The following is a 16,000-nucleotide window of genomic DNA, read 5'->3' as shown; positions in this document are numbered from 1 at the left end:
AAAACAATAAACAAAAAAAAAAGCAATAGCTGTCAGAATGGAGATACCGCTCTTAGAAATTTTATTTAAAAACTATGAAAATATTATCTATTTAGTTTGTGACTATAGATGTATTTTCAAAATACGAATATAGTCCTAATATCAAAATCTTTTTAATTTACGTCATCCTAAATTCACAATGAAATGCTATGTCCCAGGATCAAATGTAAAAGGTAAGTCTATTCTGTTTTGATTGCGATTTATTCTTTAATTAGCGTAATTAATGAAGTCCTTTTATCAAAACTAATTAAAAATGTACATAAAAATAATTTCCACTCATTTTTTAATAGTTTTAGGGAGGACTGTGCACGCTTTGGCTAGATTTGGAGATGAACTATACTTAGAATCTTTACCTGATTGTATGCTTTTAAGAACTCTAAATGCTGCTGAATCGGCATATGCAATGGTCAAATTCAATAAGAATTTCTTTTCATATTTCAACTTTAATTACTTCTCAAATGAAGACAATGAAGGTTTAAAATGCAAAATATCAATGAAATCGGCACTAAACACGTTTAAGTCGCCAACGCATATGGATAAACAAGTAGAGAATTTGGAAATAAAACTTGACCCAGAAGCATGTAAATTAATATTTCAGTTGAAATGTAAACATGGTATAGTGAAGACACACTATGTGTCTATATTAGATTGTAAGGCCATGCAAGCAGTGTACACAAAAGATTCTGTACCTAACAGGTAAATATGTTTGTTACATTTTAGCTATTTAATAGCAGCACTATACTTAAATGCATTCTTATTAGCCTACCAAATAATAAATCTAAGAATTACTTCTAAATTGTTTCTGCAATTTCATTTCAGGGCCTTATATTCAATTATTATTATAGTTTACTTCATTTATTATTATAATTTCTTAACACTTCACATACATTTTACACTTTATAAAATGTAATACAATGAAATCTATATTTCTATGTTGTAATAATTTATAAAACATGCAATGTAACTTTATATTGTATAATTTAATGAAGTATTGTAACTTTCTTTATCTAGGATAACATCTTCTCAGAGATTGCTATCAGAAACACTAAGCAACTTTCAAAGTTCGGATGACCAAGTCACATTAGAGGCAACAACACAGTCACTTATACTTCGGAACTATACTGAATGTAGTGGAGACTCACTGAAAATCATCAGGACACAAATAAACCTAAAACCAATAGAGTTTACAAGTTACTCAATTGGAACTGCTACTACTATAACTTTCACATTAAAGGAATTTAGAGCACTTTTATCTTTAGCTGAAGCTTTAAGCTTGCCTATTCAATTACATTTTGAAACAACAGGGCGGCCGGTTGTATTTATTGTTCATAATGGATCAACATTTGAAGCACACTTTGTTTTAGCAACATCAAAACCTGATGGTGCAACACAAGCTACATCTACACAAAATACAACTATAGAAAGAAAAAGAAAAGAAACTAGTTATGACTCTTCAGCTAGGAAGAAAGTGCATATAGACACTGATATATCCAAATGCCTAGATGAAGATTCACATTTGTTTAATTTTATTGATATACCAGATGAAATACCTGTTGTCAATTCATTATCCAATGGTAAGTCATTCATAGAAAATAATATTAATAGATCCAATTGCAAATCATTACAAATGGAAAATAATGATAATGGCAAAGAAAATGATGACATGGACCATGATCACATTCCTGCATCACCTACTTCAAAAGCAATGATAAAATCCGTATTCAAGAGATGCTTTGAAAGTACTTTTGATCCAAGAGCAATAAGAGGTGTGGTCTTAGCGGAGGACTCTGACAGTGAATAGCAAACTTTTTATGTAAATATATTTATTTTTAATGTAATATAGTCATTGATGTGTTGAATATATAAAATAATGTATAAATATAAAGGATTATGTAATTTTTACATGTCTCTATAGATATCCATTACCTTCACTAATTTATATAAAGTGCATCAAACAATGATTGCTAGCCACAAACAGACAAGTTCTTATGTATGGAGCAAAATACTATACATTTCTATTTAAAAAAATCTTTTTATTTCTCAATTATGACAACATATTGTTTACAAGATTATTAGATGAAACACACCTAAAAATCTATAATCCAATCGATTTTTACTATAATAGCACTTGGAAGTATGTACTATAAATACATGTGAGAGAAGTCTTAGTCTGTAAATGTTATAATATATAATTATGTAAATCTGATCCTATTAGTATATTAATAATACAAAAACTAAGGTTGTATTGAATGTTTAATTACTGAATATAGTACATTTATTATTATAAACAAATGTTATAGAAGCCTTACAAGGAATTTAAGGAAAGCAAATGAAATAGCAAATTATCACTGCATTATAATTTTATAGCAAAAAATATACATACACTGTTAAAAAATATTTATACATGTCACAAAACCAGTGTTCGATGATGTATGATGGTGGGGTTTAACATTCATTACTACATTATGCTGGACTGGTAACAATAATTTAGGTCGCATCGATAATAAAATAATACTTCAGAACAAAACAAAATTACAATCAAATATTAGCATTCATATTATATGCTAATAATCAAAAATATCTGATTTTACTATTTAATTCACAAATAATGAGCAAACATAACAGTATATTGTTAATCATTTCTCATTCTATACAATTATGGTACATTTATATATAATCAGGGCAAAGTGATATAACACATCTTGTTAGCCCCATTTTATTTTCCTAACACTCGTAATAAATGGGCACTTTCACAGAGTTTATGTCAATATAAGCTAACAGGTATATATTCATCTCTAAAATATAGATAAAGTGATCTATAGGTGGAGTTGATACTATCTTAATAAAATTGGTTTTATGTATAAAAATTATAATTAATAGGTATTCAATTTACTACTATAATTAGCACTACAATTATAACTGTGGCATGAAGAAGCAACCAATGTGTATCCATCGCTTGTTCCGGTAACTAATAATTTACATTTCAAATACCTTTTACAATTTTACTATAATCAATGTGATTGTGAATTCTTCATTCTTAATACAATTGAGATAATAATAAATATTATAATAATTGTTTTTAAATTATTTCAGATTTGGTTTTATACTATATTATACAGAGATCAAAAACTAACAATAATAAGAAGTAAAAAGAAAAAAATGCAGATTTGTTTTCTATAAAAAATTACCATACACATTTCATTATTATAACAATAGCTAGCTAACGTGTCTTAAAAAAGATGAAAAAGACCTTGAATTCTATTTTTATTATTTATAAAATACGGCAGCGATACCATTTAATTACAATAAGTATTTATTTTAAATCAATTTCAATATAGTCTCTGGGCCAGGTGGAGTGGCCTGCACTAGGAATCACTCGGGGGCCTTCTCTCAACAACGTTTCAACTCAATCACAAAACACTCACTATCCAACTAAATCAATGAAAAAGGGCACTGTTACTTAGGAACAATCCTCTTGGCTCTTTCTCACACACTGTGCTACTTTCCTTTTAAACTCCGTATATGATTCCCTCCATTCTTTCTGTAAAAAGAAACAGAATGAGCACACAACTACAAGTGTCGTATAACGCCGGTCTGGCGCGGTTCAACTCTGTGGTAATGTGTTTGTTACTGTTGTATCACACGGCCCTTTTCTGTGATTTTTAAACCCCTCTCACTCCTAAAAGCAATCTTCTTGACTTTTCCTAACACATCTGGCAACTTTCTTTTTGAAATCCGAATATCGCTCTCTCCATTCTTTCTGTGAATGCAAACAACAAGAAATCAATTATACAAAGATAATGATTATACATCACAGTATAGCCCACATCAGTATATATTTTTTTTTTTCAATAATAAAACTTTCAACTTAAGGCTTACATAGACGTCAATTTTTGCTGTCATCTTAAAGTTGCCTTTCATATCTATATATTTATTACCCTATTCATATACAGTCTTATAAAACTATTGTACAGAGAAAACATGATAACCAACCAGTTTACTAATAAAACATGAGTCAATTTTACAAAACAAGACGAATATTGGCCCGCTGGGCCAATATTCGTCTTGTTTTGTGAAATTGACCTGTCGAAAACTTATAAGATGTTTAAAATAGTTGTATTATGAAGTCCAGTGAAAGTCAGCTGCGGTCCCAAGGTTGGGTTGAGGAACAACGACCTCGCAAATGTGTCAAAAAATATTAATAATTTCCTTCTGGTTCAAATTGCTAAAAAACTATATTTAAAGTTATATATATTCAAGATAAAGAATAGTCAGCTAGCTGTAGGTGTTGTATTATACATCAGCTGATAACACGAACATGTAAAAAATTCTGTGTATTCCCCTCACTTCAAAATTTGTCATCTTTCTTAACTACCTTATAAGTTGTAGATTGGAATGAAATAATTTATGAAAAAAAGCTGTCTATGGGACTACATGTTTGTTTAGATTTGATGGTGTAAATTTCAGGTTTTGCAGTGTGTGGTGAGAGAGTAAATATAAAATTTACACATAAATGAAACAGTGACAAGTATTATATGTAACATTGTCAGAACAAATCAAAGAAGGAAAAGTCGGTGAGGGGTATTTCTTATATGCAGTTTTATAGTGAATAGCTGTAGAACAACACAGTTAAGTTTGAGAATATATAACATTCTAGAGATCTACAATATTTGGCTTACTAAGCCTATATATTTGACAGATCCTTCTTTAAGTAAAGATTTTAGGTATTATAAAAGTAAAGCTCACACATGCTTCATTTTGCAACTTCTGCCTAAATAAACTAGTTCAGTAGTAGTACTTTTTAATCTAGGGTCATTATCTGAAGCCTCAATGTAGTTATAGTTTACCTGAGGTAATTGTTAGTCATTTTTAAATTTAGTATTATTTTTACCTACAATTTTATGATGATGGTGTTCAACCCTCTTTAACTTTTATATGTTGTATATGTATACTTGTAACTAACATGAAAATACTAGTCTTAAAGGTCACATTAAAACTTTTATATTTATGGTAAGTAAGTATGTAGTAATTAAAATAAATATGTTATTTTACTCCCTGTAAAAAAAAATTAAGACCCCTCTTTCCTATTAACATTTGATAAGGAATTTACACATATATACATATATTTACAACCCAAAAAAATATACTCACTGCTGCATCTACATTTGCGGGGCTTTCATCATTTGGGTCCGCCAACATGGAAATAACACTGATAAGAATTGTCTCCACTGTATGCACAGGCAGCCACCGTTCCGAAGCCTTCTCATAACCCCATTTATCATCTCCAGGTTCATGTAGTATTGATATGCATACATCACCATTTTTTTCAACTAAAATTTAAAAGATATAAAGTATGTTTATATTCTTTACATTATTCATATGATGTAGAATGTAGAGTATAAAATAGGTACAGGAACTAGGTAAGACTTTATTCATAATAAAAATGAACAATATTATTAACTTCATTTGCACTGATAGCTTCTGTGGTCTTGTGTTTGAGCAGATTACTTTACTTCCGATGGCTTCAGGTTTGATGCCTCACATGGTATAAACATGTATTCATGAGTATGATTGTTTGTATTATTTGTCTAGGTTTTTTATGTATAAAATTTATGTATTTACAAGAAAATGTATCTATTTATATCAATTGCCTAGTACCCATAATAACAAGCTTGGGTCCAGTTACTACCATTATTTGTTGGGTTTGCAGTGAAACTGGTAAGAATTATAAACAACACATTATATAAACAAGTCCAGGTCACCAGCACATTTGTAACAGAATATATTAGGAGCAAATATTGGGAGCTCATAAATAATATTACCATAATAAATATCCTGATTTGAAATCTCACATAACAAATCATTCTATAAATATATAGCATTTCAAATACCACCAAATAAGATAAACTGTAATTACATTGTGTACAAATAATAGACTTTTGACAGACATATGTTGCATATGATAGTGACTCATTAAGAGAGAAATTCAAAGAGGCAAATATTCTCACCGTTGCTTCTCAATTTATATATTCAAATATCCTATATGTTCATAAAAATCTTGACTTATTTCCAAAAAACAGCAATATTCATAATATTAATACAAGATTTAAAGACAAACTTGCTGTCTTTTATGGGAATAGGTATAAAAATTTACAATAAGATACCAAAGGATATGTTGGAATTACCCTTAAATAAATTCAAAACATCTGTTAAATCATATTTACTGAGCAAAGCCTATTACGCACTAAACGATTACTTGAATGACGAGTGTGCATGGCAATAGTTGTTCATGCACTGAATTTTCATTTAATGTTAGACATAGACACCTATATAAATATACATTGTAAATAAACTGGCTTTAAAAAAAAAGTAATTCAATTGAGTTTCTTGCCAGTTCTTCTCAATTGGATCTATATACCGAACTGGACGGTAGGGAAAAAAATAAAATTATAATGTAAAAATTTGACGTTCATAAGCGGCTAAAATGTCCTACATGAATAAATGATTTTTGAATTTGAATTTGAATTTGAATTTGATAGTCTTTGATTATGGTGATTAATAAAATTGCCTATCTCTCTGAGCCATACATTGAATCTGAATAAATTCTGACATATGATGTTGCAACAGACATTCAGCTAACAGAGATGTATTTACATTTAAAAGTTCCTAACAATTTTATATTTATAATAAATTTATATATTTATAGAAACTTTGAAATTCATATTTGTCTTCCATGAAACATAACCTAATGCATTTGGACTTCTCTGATGAGCATTTTACAATTACTTACTATTTGGGTGCCATATTTCAGTGACAAATTTCATCCGTGGTGGCCTCAGAGGGTACTCTTTTGGAAAATGTAAGTGAGCTTTGAAAAATCCACCCTCACTGTGAAATAATAAATATATACAATATAAATAAAACAATCCAAATCTATACATATAAATAACATATATTCAAATTCAAATAACTGTTTTATACTACATGCATATGAATATAAATATGGTACATACGCCAAAATAACATTTTTTACCATTTTTGTCTGCCTATCTGTTTATTCCGGCTAATCTCAGAAATGACTGGACCGATTTTGATGGAACTTTTTTTAGCAGGTAATAAGTATGTAATAAGTAGTAACTTAGGCTACTTTTATTTTAGAAAATTCTTTCATTTCAGAAAAATAAATTTAAATTTGATGTGCACAAAGTCACATGTACAGCTAGTATTATATAAATATGATTAAGAGTGTCCCCCCACTCTTAATCATGATTATTAATAATATGGACTAATAACTATATGTATATATACACCTATGTACTATATACACCCTGGAAACTATCTTGTTAAATTCATGGTAAATTTACCATGAGGGCTAACTGACCTCATACTCATATTATCATCCCCCACTGGTCCCCGTTATCGTAAACCATTAGTATAGGTCATTCCATTATCATCCATAAGAAAAAAAAATTAAGAGATAGTGTGACTGCCAATATGCTTTATTATATGAAAAAAATGTAAGAAGTTAGCAGAGAATAAATGAAATAATATTGCTGAGTTATCAATATTGTTAATACAAAACATCTGATAATGAGTTGTCAAACTATACAATGATTATATAGCGACAATGGTGAGTAATTATGTGATCACAGTGCGAGTAATAGGTCTTGAAGTTCTATCAGACTAATCACCACCACTATGCCAGAAAATCTCCCATCTTACTTCATTATTATTGAATTAATAGAAAAATCAGTTCCTAAAGTTAATAAGATAACAAATATATCACAATGGTATTAAAATTTATGAAATTAAATGTATTACAAAATACTCAATGCACTCCTAGAATACTCATTATATTATTTCTTAATGAATTTATCTAGTTAGGAGATAAAATTAAAGAATCTTGATTTATTACAAAAGACATATTACTGTATGTAGAGGAGAATAGGGAATTATTAGACTTAGTAGGCAAATAACAATGAGTCTTTTTATTTAAAAAAGTTTGAACAATACTTTTTACTCACTATAATGTGTCTGGAGGCCCAATAATGAGGACTTCCCATCTGTAAATATCATTGTCGTCAATCAATCCAGCAGAAAATCCTTCCACTGGATTTTTGTTAAGTTCTGTAAACAATACAATTTGGTGATCAACTGAAGCTGAAAACCGGTAATACTACAAGGCACCAGCCTCCTGGCTACTTTTACACATGTAAAAAAAGTATTGTGAATCATTGCCAAGTATGAACCGTAAATATACATCGAATAATTTACTCTTTGACTTTGGTTCAGAATATCTGTCATTCCGACGACTATTGATTTTATATCGTACGGAGCATTTAACACGAGATCTATCTAGATATATATAAATTCTTTAGTAACCATATTTTTAATATACAATTTATTGTAAATTGAAAAGATACATTCAATTCGACCCGCTGAGGTCAATGATACCACGACAAGTCATTTGACGCTAAATGTAAGAGTGACTCGCACAAATAATTTTTAAAGCGAAAGTGTACTTACCTGCTAGTTGCTTTTTTAATAAAAGCGAAGACTGTGGTTCTGACATTAATTACAATTGTGAAATTTACCCTGACGACACGAAACAAATGATTTTTCACAAAAGATGGCTGGTTGAATTTTAAGAAGGTTGTGAAACATATGAGTTGCTGTGCTGTTGCTTGTTTCCGGCAAGTGGTGTTGCCATGTACAGTGCATTAAAGTTTATTATCATCGATTTTTTTATTTAATGCTGAAATATTTTCCTTGTCTATATTTAAAGTACATAACAAACATAATAGTTTATTACAATGATAATAATATAGCAACGTACAACATTTTACTGAAGTAAAGAAGTAGATATACCTAACTATTCATTGAATTATAGCCTATTATTCAGAAATAAATGATTATGAATGATGAAATCAATTAAGTATTATTATTATTAGTATAAATAACGATAGTCCTTAGCTTCATTTATGTTAGTAACTAAAATGTTGTAGTTGAATATTGTTATTAATAATTTCAATAAAAAAAATTGTGATATCTAATCAAATAATCACTATGTTTACTCGGTTCTAGTGTTGTGCTCTTGTTCTTTTCTAAAACTTAGAAACACCAATTCTAAATTGCAATTTTAAACTTTCAAATTGTGACCATCGGAAGAAAAGCACTGCGTTAAATCGCTAGACTATTGATTAGGAACCTGTTTCAGTCAAATGTATTGTTTTTTCATACCGATCGTACTAGAAATCTTGCAACCTCCTTTTTTTTACTTGAGGAAAATACTAATGGAGGCCAACCTGCCCTGATAGAGGTAAACTGCCAGTCCTGTCGGTCCTGCCGGACTCTTACCAGCTAACTCAAAGTTATTACGTCTTTTCACTTTTTGCAAGGGTTATACGCGAGCAGTGGGCGCAGTTCCGCGTTTTCATTTTTTGTATTGCTTACGGGAGGCGTGGGAAAACACGTGCATATTGTGGGCCTCGATGAAGCGACGACCAACTCCAGGGCTACCGCCCCAGGCCCTGACTAAGAATGGGGATGATATGGTGCACCCGCCCACCATCTACACTAACGATATACTATAGTATATGTTGATTGTCAATATTGAAGATTGGTGACTACATTGCTAGCAAAGTAGTCACCAATCTTCAATATTGACAATCTCTTCCCCTAATTACTGTACTGTTAGTTTGTTCACAACCTAAGTAAGTTTTTATTCATATACTAATACGAGGTACAAGGACAGCATTATTTTGGGATAAAAGCAGAATAAGAATTTGAAAAAAGCAAGCAAATTACAACCTAAATAAATGGTTTGGGGGATTGTAAGTAATAATAATTTTTATGCTTTATTATTTATTAAACAAAATAATTATGAATGGGAATAATTATTCTATATATAACATTGACACCTCAGGATACATGTCATGAAACTGTGTTAGGTTTTCTTACTTTTTTAGGCTGAGGTTCACTGCAACCATTTATTTGTGCAGCTTTACGTTTCTTTTTATTTTTCTTTGTCTGATGAATATTATTGTTTTGTTTGACCTGTGATTCTTGCATCTGTGTTTTACCTTGACTTTTAACAGATCCTTTACTTGATGATACAATATCTAACAATGTTTTAATGTCTATACTCAATTTAATCTTACAACTTTCATGGAACATTTTCATTGTATTTATTAACTTTTTTAATAACACGAAAAAGTTAGGTTTCACTTGAAAATCTGTTTCTGTTTGGAGAGTCACTTTCAATTTATTCTCAAATTTCATCTCCAATTTAGTCAACATATTTAAGGTGTTGTCTGTTGTTGGTTTATTTCTTTTCAAAGTGCGATAAAAGCCAGCAATTAGCTCTATTCCTTCATTTCGTCGAAATTGCCTAACATTGCTGTTGAAGATGTTGTCTACAATTACAATCGCAAGTTCATAATTGCCATCCCATTCTGACTGAAGAATATTGTGAAAGAAAATGATGGGTAGTAAACAATTTCTATTAAGGAAGTAGTTTTGAAGAGCTTCTATAAGTATTTCTGTGAGAGGTGAAGTATATATTTTTGATTTATTCATTAATTTTGAATTTTCATTGTTTATTTTTTGAGAACAATGAATTATGAATGTTGAGAAATAAGTAATAATGTCTCCTACAGCTTGGTACAAGAAATGTGATCTTTCACCTTTTTCTATTGTACTTTTAAGATAATCACACAGAACATCTAGAGTAACATCATCAGTTGATACAAATTTTCTAATTTTTGTTAGAGTTCTTATAGTTTTTCTCACTCTGTTCTCCAGTTCACTAAACTGATTATCTTGTATACAGAACTCCAGACATCGAATTAACGGAGCAATCATACCTAGACAGATGTCCATAGATGGATCTTTCTCCAAGTAAATATCTAAAAGATCAAGAACTCTAATCCGAAAGTCAGAAAGAGCTTTCTTATCTTTTCTATCTTTTTTAGATTTCCTGCCTTTTCCTTGTTGAAACTGACTAAAAGCTTCTGCTAGTGCTTCATCAAGTTTCCTACCATCTTCTTCATCAATCATATCAGCATCTAAACTTTCTGCATCACTTTCTGCAGCAATAGTACCTAATGCCTTTTGTACAGCTAATCTTAATTGATCAGGAGTTTTCATTTCCTCATCTTCTTCTTCTTCTACATCACTGTCCTCACTGTCTTTGCCATTTTCTTTTGGATTGTCATCATTGTTTTCTGTTTCATCTTCATCCGAAGTATTATCTGATTCTTCACCCTCTGACCCACTATCCTGTGTTAATAGATCAGTCTCACTATCAGGATCTAAAACAGAAACTATTTGGCCGATTGCTGAGGGGGTTAAAAACTCCCACAGAAGTCTAAATACGCATTGGACCACAGCCCTTAAAACACTAGAATCAACTGAAAGAATAGAAAGTAACACTTCTACTAGTACTTCTATCCATTCTGGCTCCTCTGACAAATGTTCTTTTGAATTGTTAGGCTTCTTTTTCCTATCTTTTCTGTAATGTTCATAACAACTTTTCAATTCTTTTATGGAGCTCCTGGCTACTTTAACATGAGTTGGTTCGGAAAATAAAAATAAACCAAGTTGATATAACAAAATAAGGAAAACTTTATCAACTTTCAAATTAGATCCATTTTGTTCAATACTTTGACATACATGTGTAAGCATTTCCCAACATTCTACACTTTCTGCTGGAAATTGTTTTTCAAGTTTAGTACGGATTTCCTCTTTTTGCAAAATGTTGGATATGAAATTCGAAAGAGCAGATAAAACGCTAACCAAACTATCGACATTCGAAAATCGGGATGTGAAGCAGCGGTAAAAACATGTCTTAATGGATCCTGAAAATAAAGAAAGAATAGTTAATAAAGTTTAAACAGAATTCAAATTGAAAATATAATTTAAAAAAAAACACACTGTTTTTAAAACCATTATATCTATATGGTTGTAAAAACAGTGTGTTTTTTTATTTACAGGTTTCTTAAGAATTCAAAATCTAAAATGCTGGCTTGCAACAAATTTAATAGTGCATGATGTTCTGCACTGTAATAGTTAACAATATCTAGCACACTTACCGGATATCTCAGATCCAACCGCAACATTTTCATCACCACCAATTTTGAAAAATCCAAAACACATCATTATTTTCATGTATGTTAATTTAAACTCAGTGTCATCTTTTACTGCCTCCTGGGTCACCAAATAAGACAACAATTCTGCTGCTTTTACTCTTTCATAATTATACCAGTTCCTTTCAAAACCTTCCTTTACAAATCTTTTTGATTTATTTAATAGTACTCCTTTGAACATTTTAGCTATTATCTTTACACTTTCCTTATCTAAATCAGCTATTATTGATTTCACTATATTTGTTCCTGTAATTTCTGTAAAATTAATCTCTCCAGGACTAAATAAGAGTTTTTTAAGAGTTTCAAGCCTTATGTTATTTGTAACTTTACTGGATTTTAATGCTTTAGCTAAACAGTTAAGAAATTCTTTTTGTTTTTTTATCATAATTTTATGGTCATCTTCATCATCTCTTTTGCTTCTTATCTTACTCGCTGTTTGGAGACCTTTAAACCAATCCATAAATAATTTAAAAAAGTTTTTACTGATTAATTCTGGTATTGCTTCAACATTGTCATCTATATTGACAACAATAGTTCTAAGTATATTGAGTGCAGCTAACTCTCTGTTCCGATTATGTTTCACCAGTTGACTATCTATGCCAGATGACCAGAAAACTTGTAGGTGGGGTGACTTTGCAATGTGGCAACCAATCACTTCATAAATTGGATGTCTCACTGAGTTGAAATCTAGTCCAGTCTGAAATTTAAACATTACAATTGAAACCCTGTTTTAAAGTATTAAAAGATAATTATTTGCAAGTTCAGCTTTATATATTCTTGCTACTTTAGAAAATCCAAATATTACTGCAAAAAATTTAATCTTTTTTGTTTTTCTAATTTAAAAAAAATGAAATTTTATGGTATTGGTATGGTATAATGTCTATTTGTTTATCTGTAACAGTATTATATGTCAGAACTACTGATGCTATTTATATGAAACAGTTTTAGATATTGTTATCTCAATTATATTGGTCATACAGAATTTGAGAAAATATTTAAACTTTAACAAGATTGTTTAAACTGCAAGCTTATATAAAATAGCAATATTTTGAAATAATTTAGCTAAGTAAGGTAAGTAGCTTATTATATAAAAGAAGTTCTTTGTACATTCCCATACCGCCCATTTAATTGAAATAAATAAATATATGATGTTAAATTGCATTTCCATGCCCTCCCTAAGAGAGATGGTATCATGTCTAAAACTTCTTGAAGTAATTACTGTTGATAAAGATATATGTGAAGATAACCTTTATAAAATGTAATTATTTGTCAGTTTAGAAGAAAATGGAATTAAACAACATGTTGTTTTGGAAAACCTCATTCAAAACTACTTTACCTAATGTCACAACAGTATTGACAATTGACTAAAACTAGTGTTATTGTGATTGTGTGTGGTATTTAGGTAGATATATCTTTGCATTCTAATTGCTGCACTGTAAACATACCATAAGTTTCTCACATATAATGTGAATGTTCTCTTCACATAGAAGATCTGGTACTCCCAGTAGTTTCTTCATTTTGACCTTGTCTGGAAACTTATTGTTCACCATCATCAAGAAATAAAGTGAATCAATAGTATGTTCCTTCACAGTCTTCTTAAATTCTTGCTTGATATTCTGCCATATGATTGATGAGAACTGTTCCTTGTTTATCTTAAATATAACATAGATTTAAATACACTAGAATTAAAAATGGTATACAACTATATATATGTACTTTCACAACTGACCTGATATCCTAAGACAATTCAATTATTAGTTTTTTAAAATATTATGTTATTCTAAATTAAATTAATAATAAGATAACAAGATAGAATAATCCATTGTCAACTGTTCATATCAAAAGGAAGTGAAACACTTAATGTTACACTTGATAAATTTTCATTCAATAACTTTAAATTAAATTCAACATGACAGAGGGCAATTCTAACTACAGTTAGTATATAATACTATCATTCCAGAATATAATACTAAATGTTTGTTACAAATTAATTAGTAAAGTCAACCTTACCAGGCAAATTTTTAATTAAAGCTTAATATTCAATTCTTACAGATTATTATTTATATATACAGATTATTTATTGTAATATATAATTTTATGAAATTTATCACTAAGTTTATACATAGAATATTTAATTTTAAATATTTCAATATTCTACTTACCCCATTAACAAAATCAAGAAGTATGAAGTATGCCACAGTACTAAGGTACGATTTTTTCTTGCTGGCACCTAACAATAACTGCAGTATTTCCTTCTGTTCATCATCAGAAGACCTGAACATTAATCCAGAGCGGAATACTGCTCCACATAACAAAATTTGTCCCAGAGCTACATTGCCAACTTCCTAAAAATTAACATAAAAATTAAAAGATTTTAAAACCTATGGAAACAACTAAATTGACGCTATACTTATTTTGGTTTTGTTTTGGAGTCAGAAGCATGGGTCAGCTAGTCATTACATATAATAAAATGAGTTTACTGTCACATAAAAAAACCTGGACGATTTAGGATATAATGTTCTAAAATGTTGTTTGACATATAAGCTAAAAGAAGTAGAGAAAATATGTGCAACATTAAGTATACAAATTAAAGATTTGTAAATGTTATTAATACACCACTTAATTTTGCCACCCCTTAACTATTTAAAAATAATGGATGTTTTAGATTTAATAATTAGATGCAGATTTAATAGTAGTTGTAGCCTCCACTAAATTTAGTCGAAAATGCATATTGCTTTATCTAACTCGATATTGGGGTTTTCATTACCAAAGATGTGGACCCCATTATATCTAACCTAATTATCACGAATCTACGAGAATTATATTAAAAATACAACAAAAAGGAATGAACAAAAGGAGTTTGTAACACTTACACTTTTAGATGAACTATTAGCATGAAGTTCCTTCTTCACTAGTTCAAGTAAGTCTGACACTGTTATTTTGTTAAATTGATTAAGGATTGTTACTAAAGTTGCAAAATGACCAGTTCTCAATTCTGCCACATTTGCTCCCAAACTTCTTACTAATCGCTTCATTACATACTGAATATCTTTGTCATTCTGAAAATTATAATATAGAAAAAAAACTACTATAAATAAAGTATTTAATAGGTATATTAATTTTTTCTGCTTCTTATGCATCGATTTTATAAAAAATACATTTGTAAATAAATTATACTGTAAATAAATTAAACTTAATTAATTTTTTTGAAATGTTGGCAATTTAATTTTATCTTTAAACAAATATTTAAAAATATTTACATAAATAACTAAAACAATATTTTATTTTAATATCATAGGAGCATAAAAGGATGCGGGAAACAATAGCCTTATTGAACATTTTCATTTTTCTTCATAGCTGATCCTCTACTTAAATAATAGACCAATTCAGTTGCAATGTAATTGCTAATTTACGTGCTAAATACACACAGTACATACACATATATTAAATATATAAATTTGCAAAACCTAACCTCACTACCCTGAAGATGTGATATAATTTTAGCACCACCACTTAATTTTTCTTCATCTTTTGTTGCTACAAGTAAAGCAAACGCATCCAGAACAGAAGCAGTCACTCTGAGGTTCTTCTGTGGTTTTAGTGGTTCTGTTTCTTCTACCATTTTGTTAGTATATTATAATTAACACGTAAATGGTAAGACATAAATTTACATTTCTGTATAGTTCTCAAAAAAGAAAAAACACATTATTAGCGGTGCGGTTCAATTGAATTCCGACCATGCTCGTTTTGACAAGAGAGTGTCATTGTCAAATTGACATTGACAATCCTTCGTTAAAACCGTTGCAATTCGCTCA

At 29.7% G+C, this 16,000-nt stretch overlaps 3 protein-coding genes across 4 annotated transcripts; 1 reads left to right on the top strand and 2 right to left on the bottom strand.

The window, feature by feature from the left end:
- Positions 1–27: 27 nt before the first annotated feature.
- LOC131845360 (cell cycle checkpoint control protein RAD9A) lies at positions 28–2,236 on the top strand. Its single transcript, XM_059194418.1, has 3 exons — positions 28–212; positions 330–735; positions 1,051–2,236. Exons 1-3 carry the CDS (start codon positions 179–181, stop codon positions 1,838–1,840), a joined length of 1,230 nt encoding a protein of 409 aa, XP_059050401.1. The 5' UTR covers positions 28–178; the 3' UTR covers positions 1,841–2,236.
- Positions 2,237–2,381: 145 nt separating this feature from the next.
- Positions 2,382–8,739, bottom strand: LOC131845344 (ubiquitin-conjugating enzyme E2 G1). 2 transcript variants are annotated; one of them, XM_059194407.1, is made up of 5 exons: positions 8,566–8,739; positions 8,064–8,166; positions 6,830–6,927; positions 5,191–5,369; positions 2,382–3,580 (listed from the first exon to the last, which is right to left on the bottom strand). In XM_059194407.1, the coding sequence occupies exons 1-5, from the start codon at positions 8,609–8,611 to the stop codon at positions 3,500–3,502; spliced, it is 507 nt and encodes a 168-aa protein (XP_059050390.1). In that variant the 5' UTR covers positions 8,612–8,739; the 3' UTR covers positions 2,382–3,499. The 2 variants fall into 2 exon arrangements, with proteins under 2 accessions (XP_059050390.1, XP_059050380.1); XM_059194397.1 differs by lacking the exon at positions 2,382–3,580 and adding an exon at positions 3,673–3,799.
- Positions 8,740–9,897: 1,158 nt separating this feature from the next.
- LOC131844348 (myb-binding protein 1A) lies at positions 9,898–15,952 on the bottom strand. Its single transcript, XM_059193211.1, has 6 exons — positions 15,658–15,952; positions 15,059–15,244; positions 14,348–14,530; positions 13,631–13,837; positions 12,132–12,882; positions 9,898–11,897 (listed from the first exon to the last, which is right to left on the bottom strand). The coding sequence occupies exons 1-6, from the start codon at positions 15,805–15,807 to the stop codon at positions 9,973–9,975; spliced, it is 3,402 nt and encodes a 1,133-aa protein (XP_059049194.1). The 5' UTR covers positions 15,808–15,952; the 3' UTR covers positions 9,898–9,972.
- Positions 15,953–16,000: the final 48 nt, after the last annotated feature.

The sequence above is a fragment of the Achroia grisella genome, unplaced genomic scaffold (genome assembly GCF_030625045.1).
Source record: "Achroia grisella isolate CSIRO2021 unplaced genomic scaffold, CSIRO_AGI_Agris_v1 utg109, whole genome shotgun sequence".
Classification (NCBI taxonomy): Eukaryota; Metazoa; Arthropoda; class Insecta; order Lepidoptera; family Pyralidae; genus Achroia; species Achroia grisella.
The sequence above is the reverse complement of the archived record's forward strand: the minus strand, read 5'-3'. Positions and strand labels throughout refer to the sequence as shown.

Coding starts and splice junctions, on each gene's coding strand:
- LOC131844348 (XM_059193211.1), bottom strand. CDS start 15,807: ATGGTAGAAGAAACAGAACCACTAAAACCACAGAAGAACCTCAGAGTG. Junction 14,531..15,058: donor CTAATAGTTCATCTAAAAGT/GTAAGTGTTACA, acceptor GTTAATTTTTAG/GAAGTTGGCAATGTAGCTCT. Junction 11,898..12,131: donor GGTTGGATCTGAGATATCCG/GTAAGTGTGCTA, acceptor CTTTATTTTCAG/GATCCATTAAGACATGTTTT.
- LOC131845360 (XM_059194418.1), top strand. CDS start 179: ATGAAATGCTATGTCCCAGGATCAAATGTAAAAG. Junction 213..329: donor CCCAGGATCAAATGTAAAAG/GTAAGTCTATTC, acceptor ATTTTTTAATAG/TTTTAGGGAGGACTGTGCAC. Junction 736..1,050: donor AAAGATTCTGTACCTAACAG/GTAAATATGTTT, acceptor TTCTTTATCTAG/GATAACATCTTCTCAGAGAT.
- LOC131845344 (XM_059194407.1), bottom strand. CDS start 8,611: ATGTCAGAACCACAGTCTTCGCTTTTATTAAAAAAGCAACTAGCAG. Junction 8,167..8,565: donor ATTAAAAAAGCAACTAGCAG/GTAAGTACACTT, acceptor TATTGTTTACAG/AACTTAACAAAAATCCAGTG. Junction 3,581..5,190: donor CCGCAAATGTAGATGCAGCA/GTGAGTATATTT, acceptor TTCTTTTTACAG/AAAGAATGGAGGGAATCATA.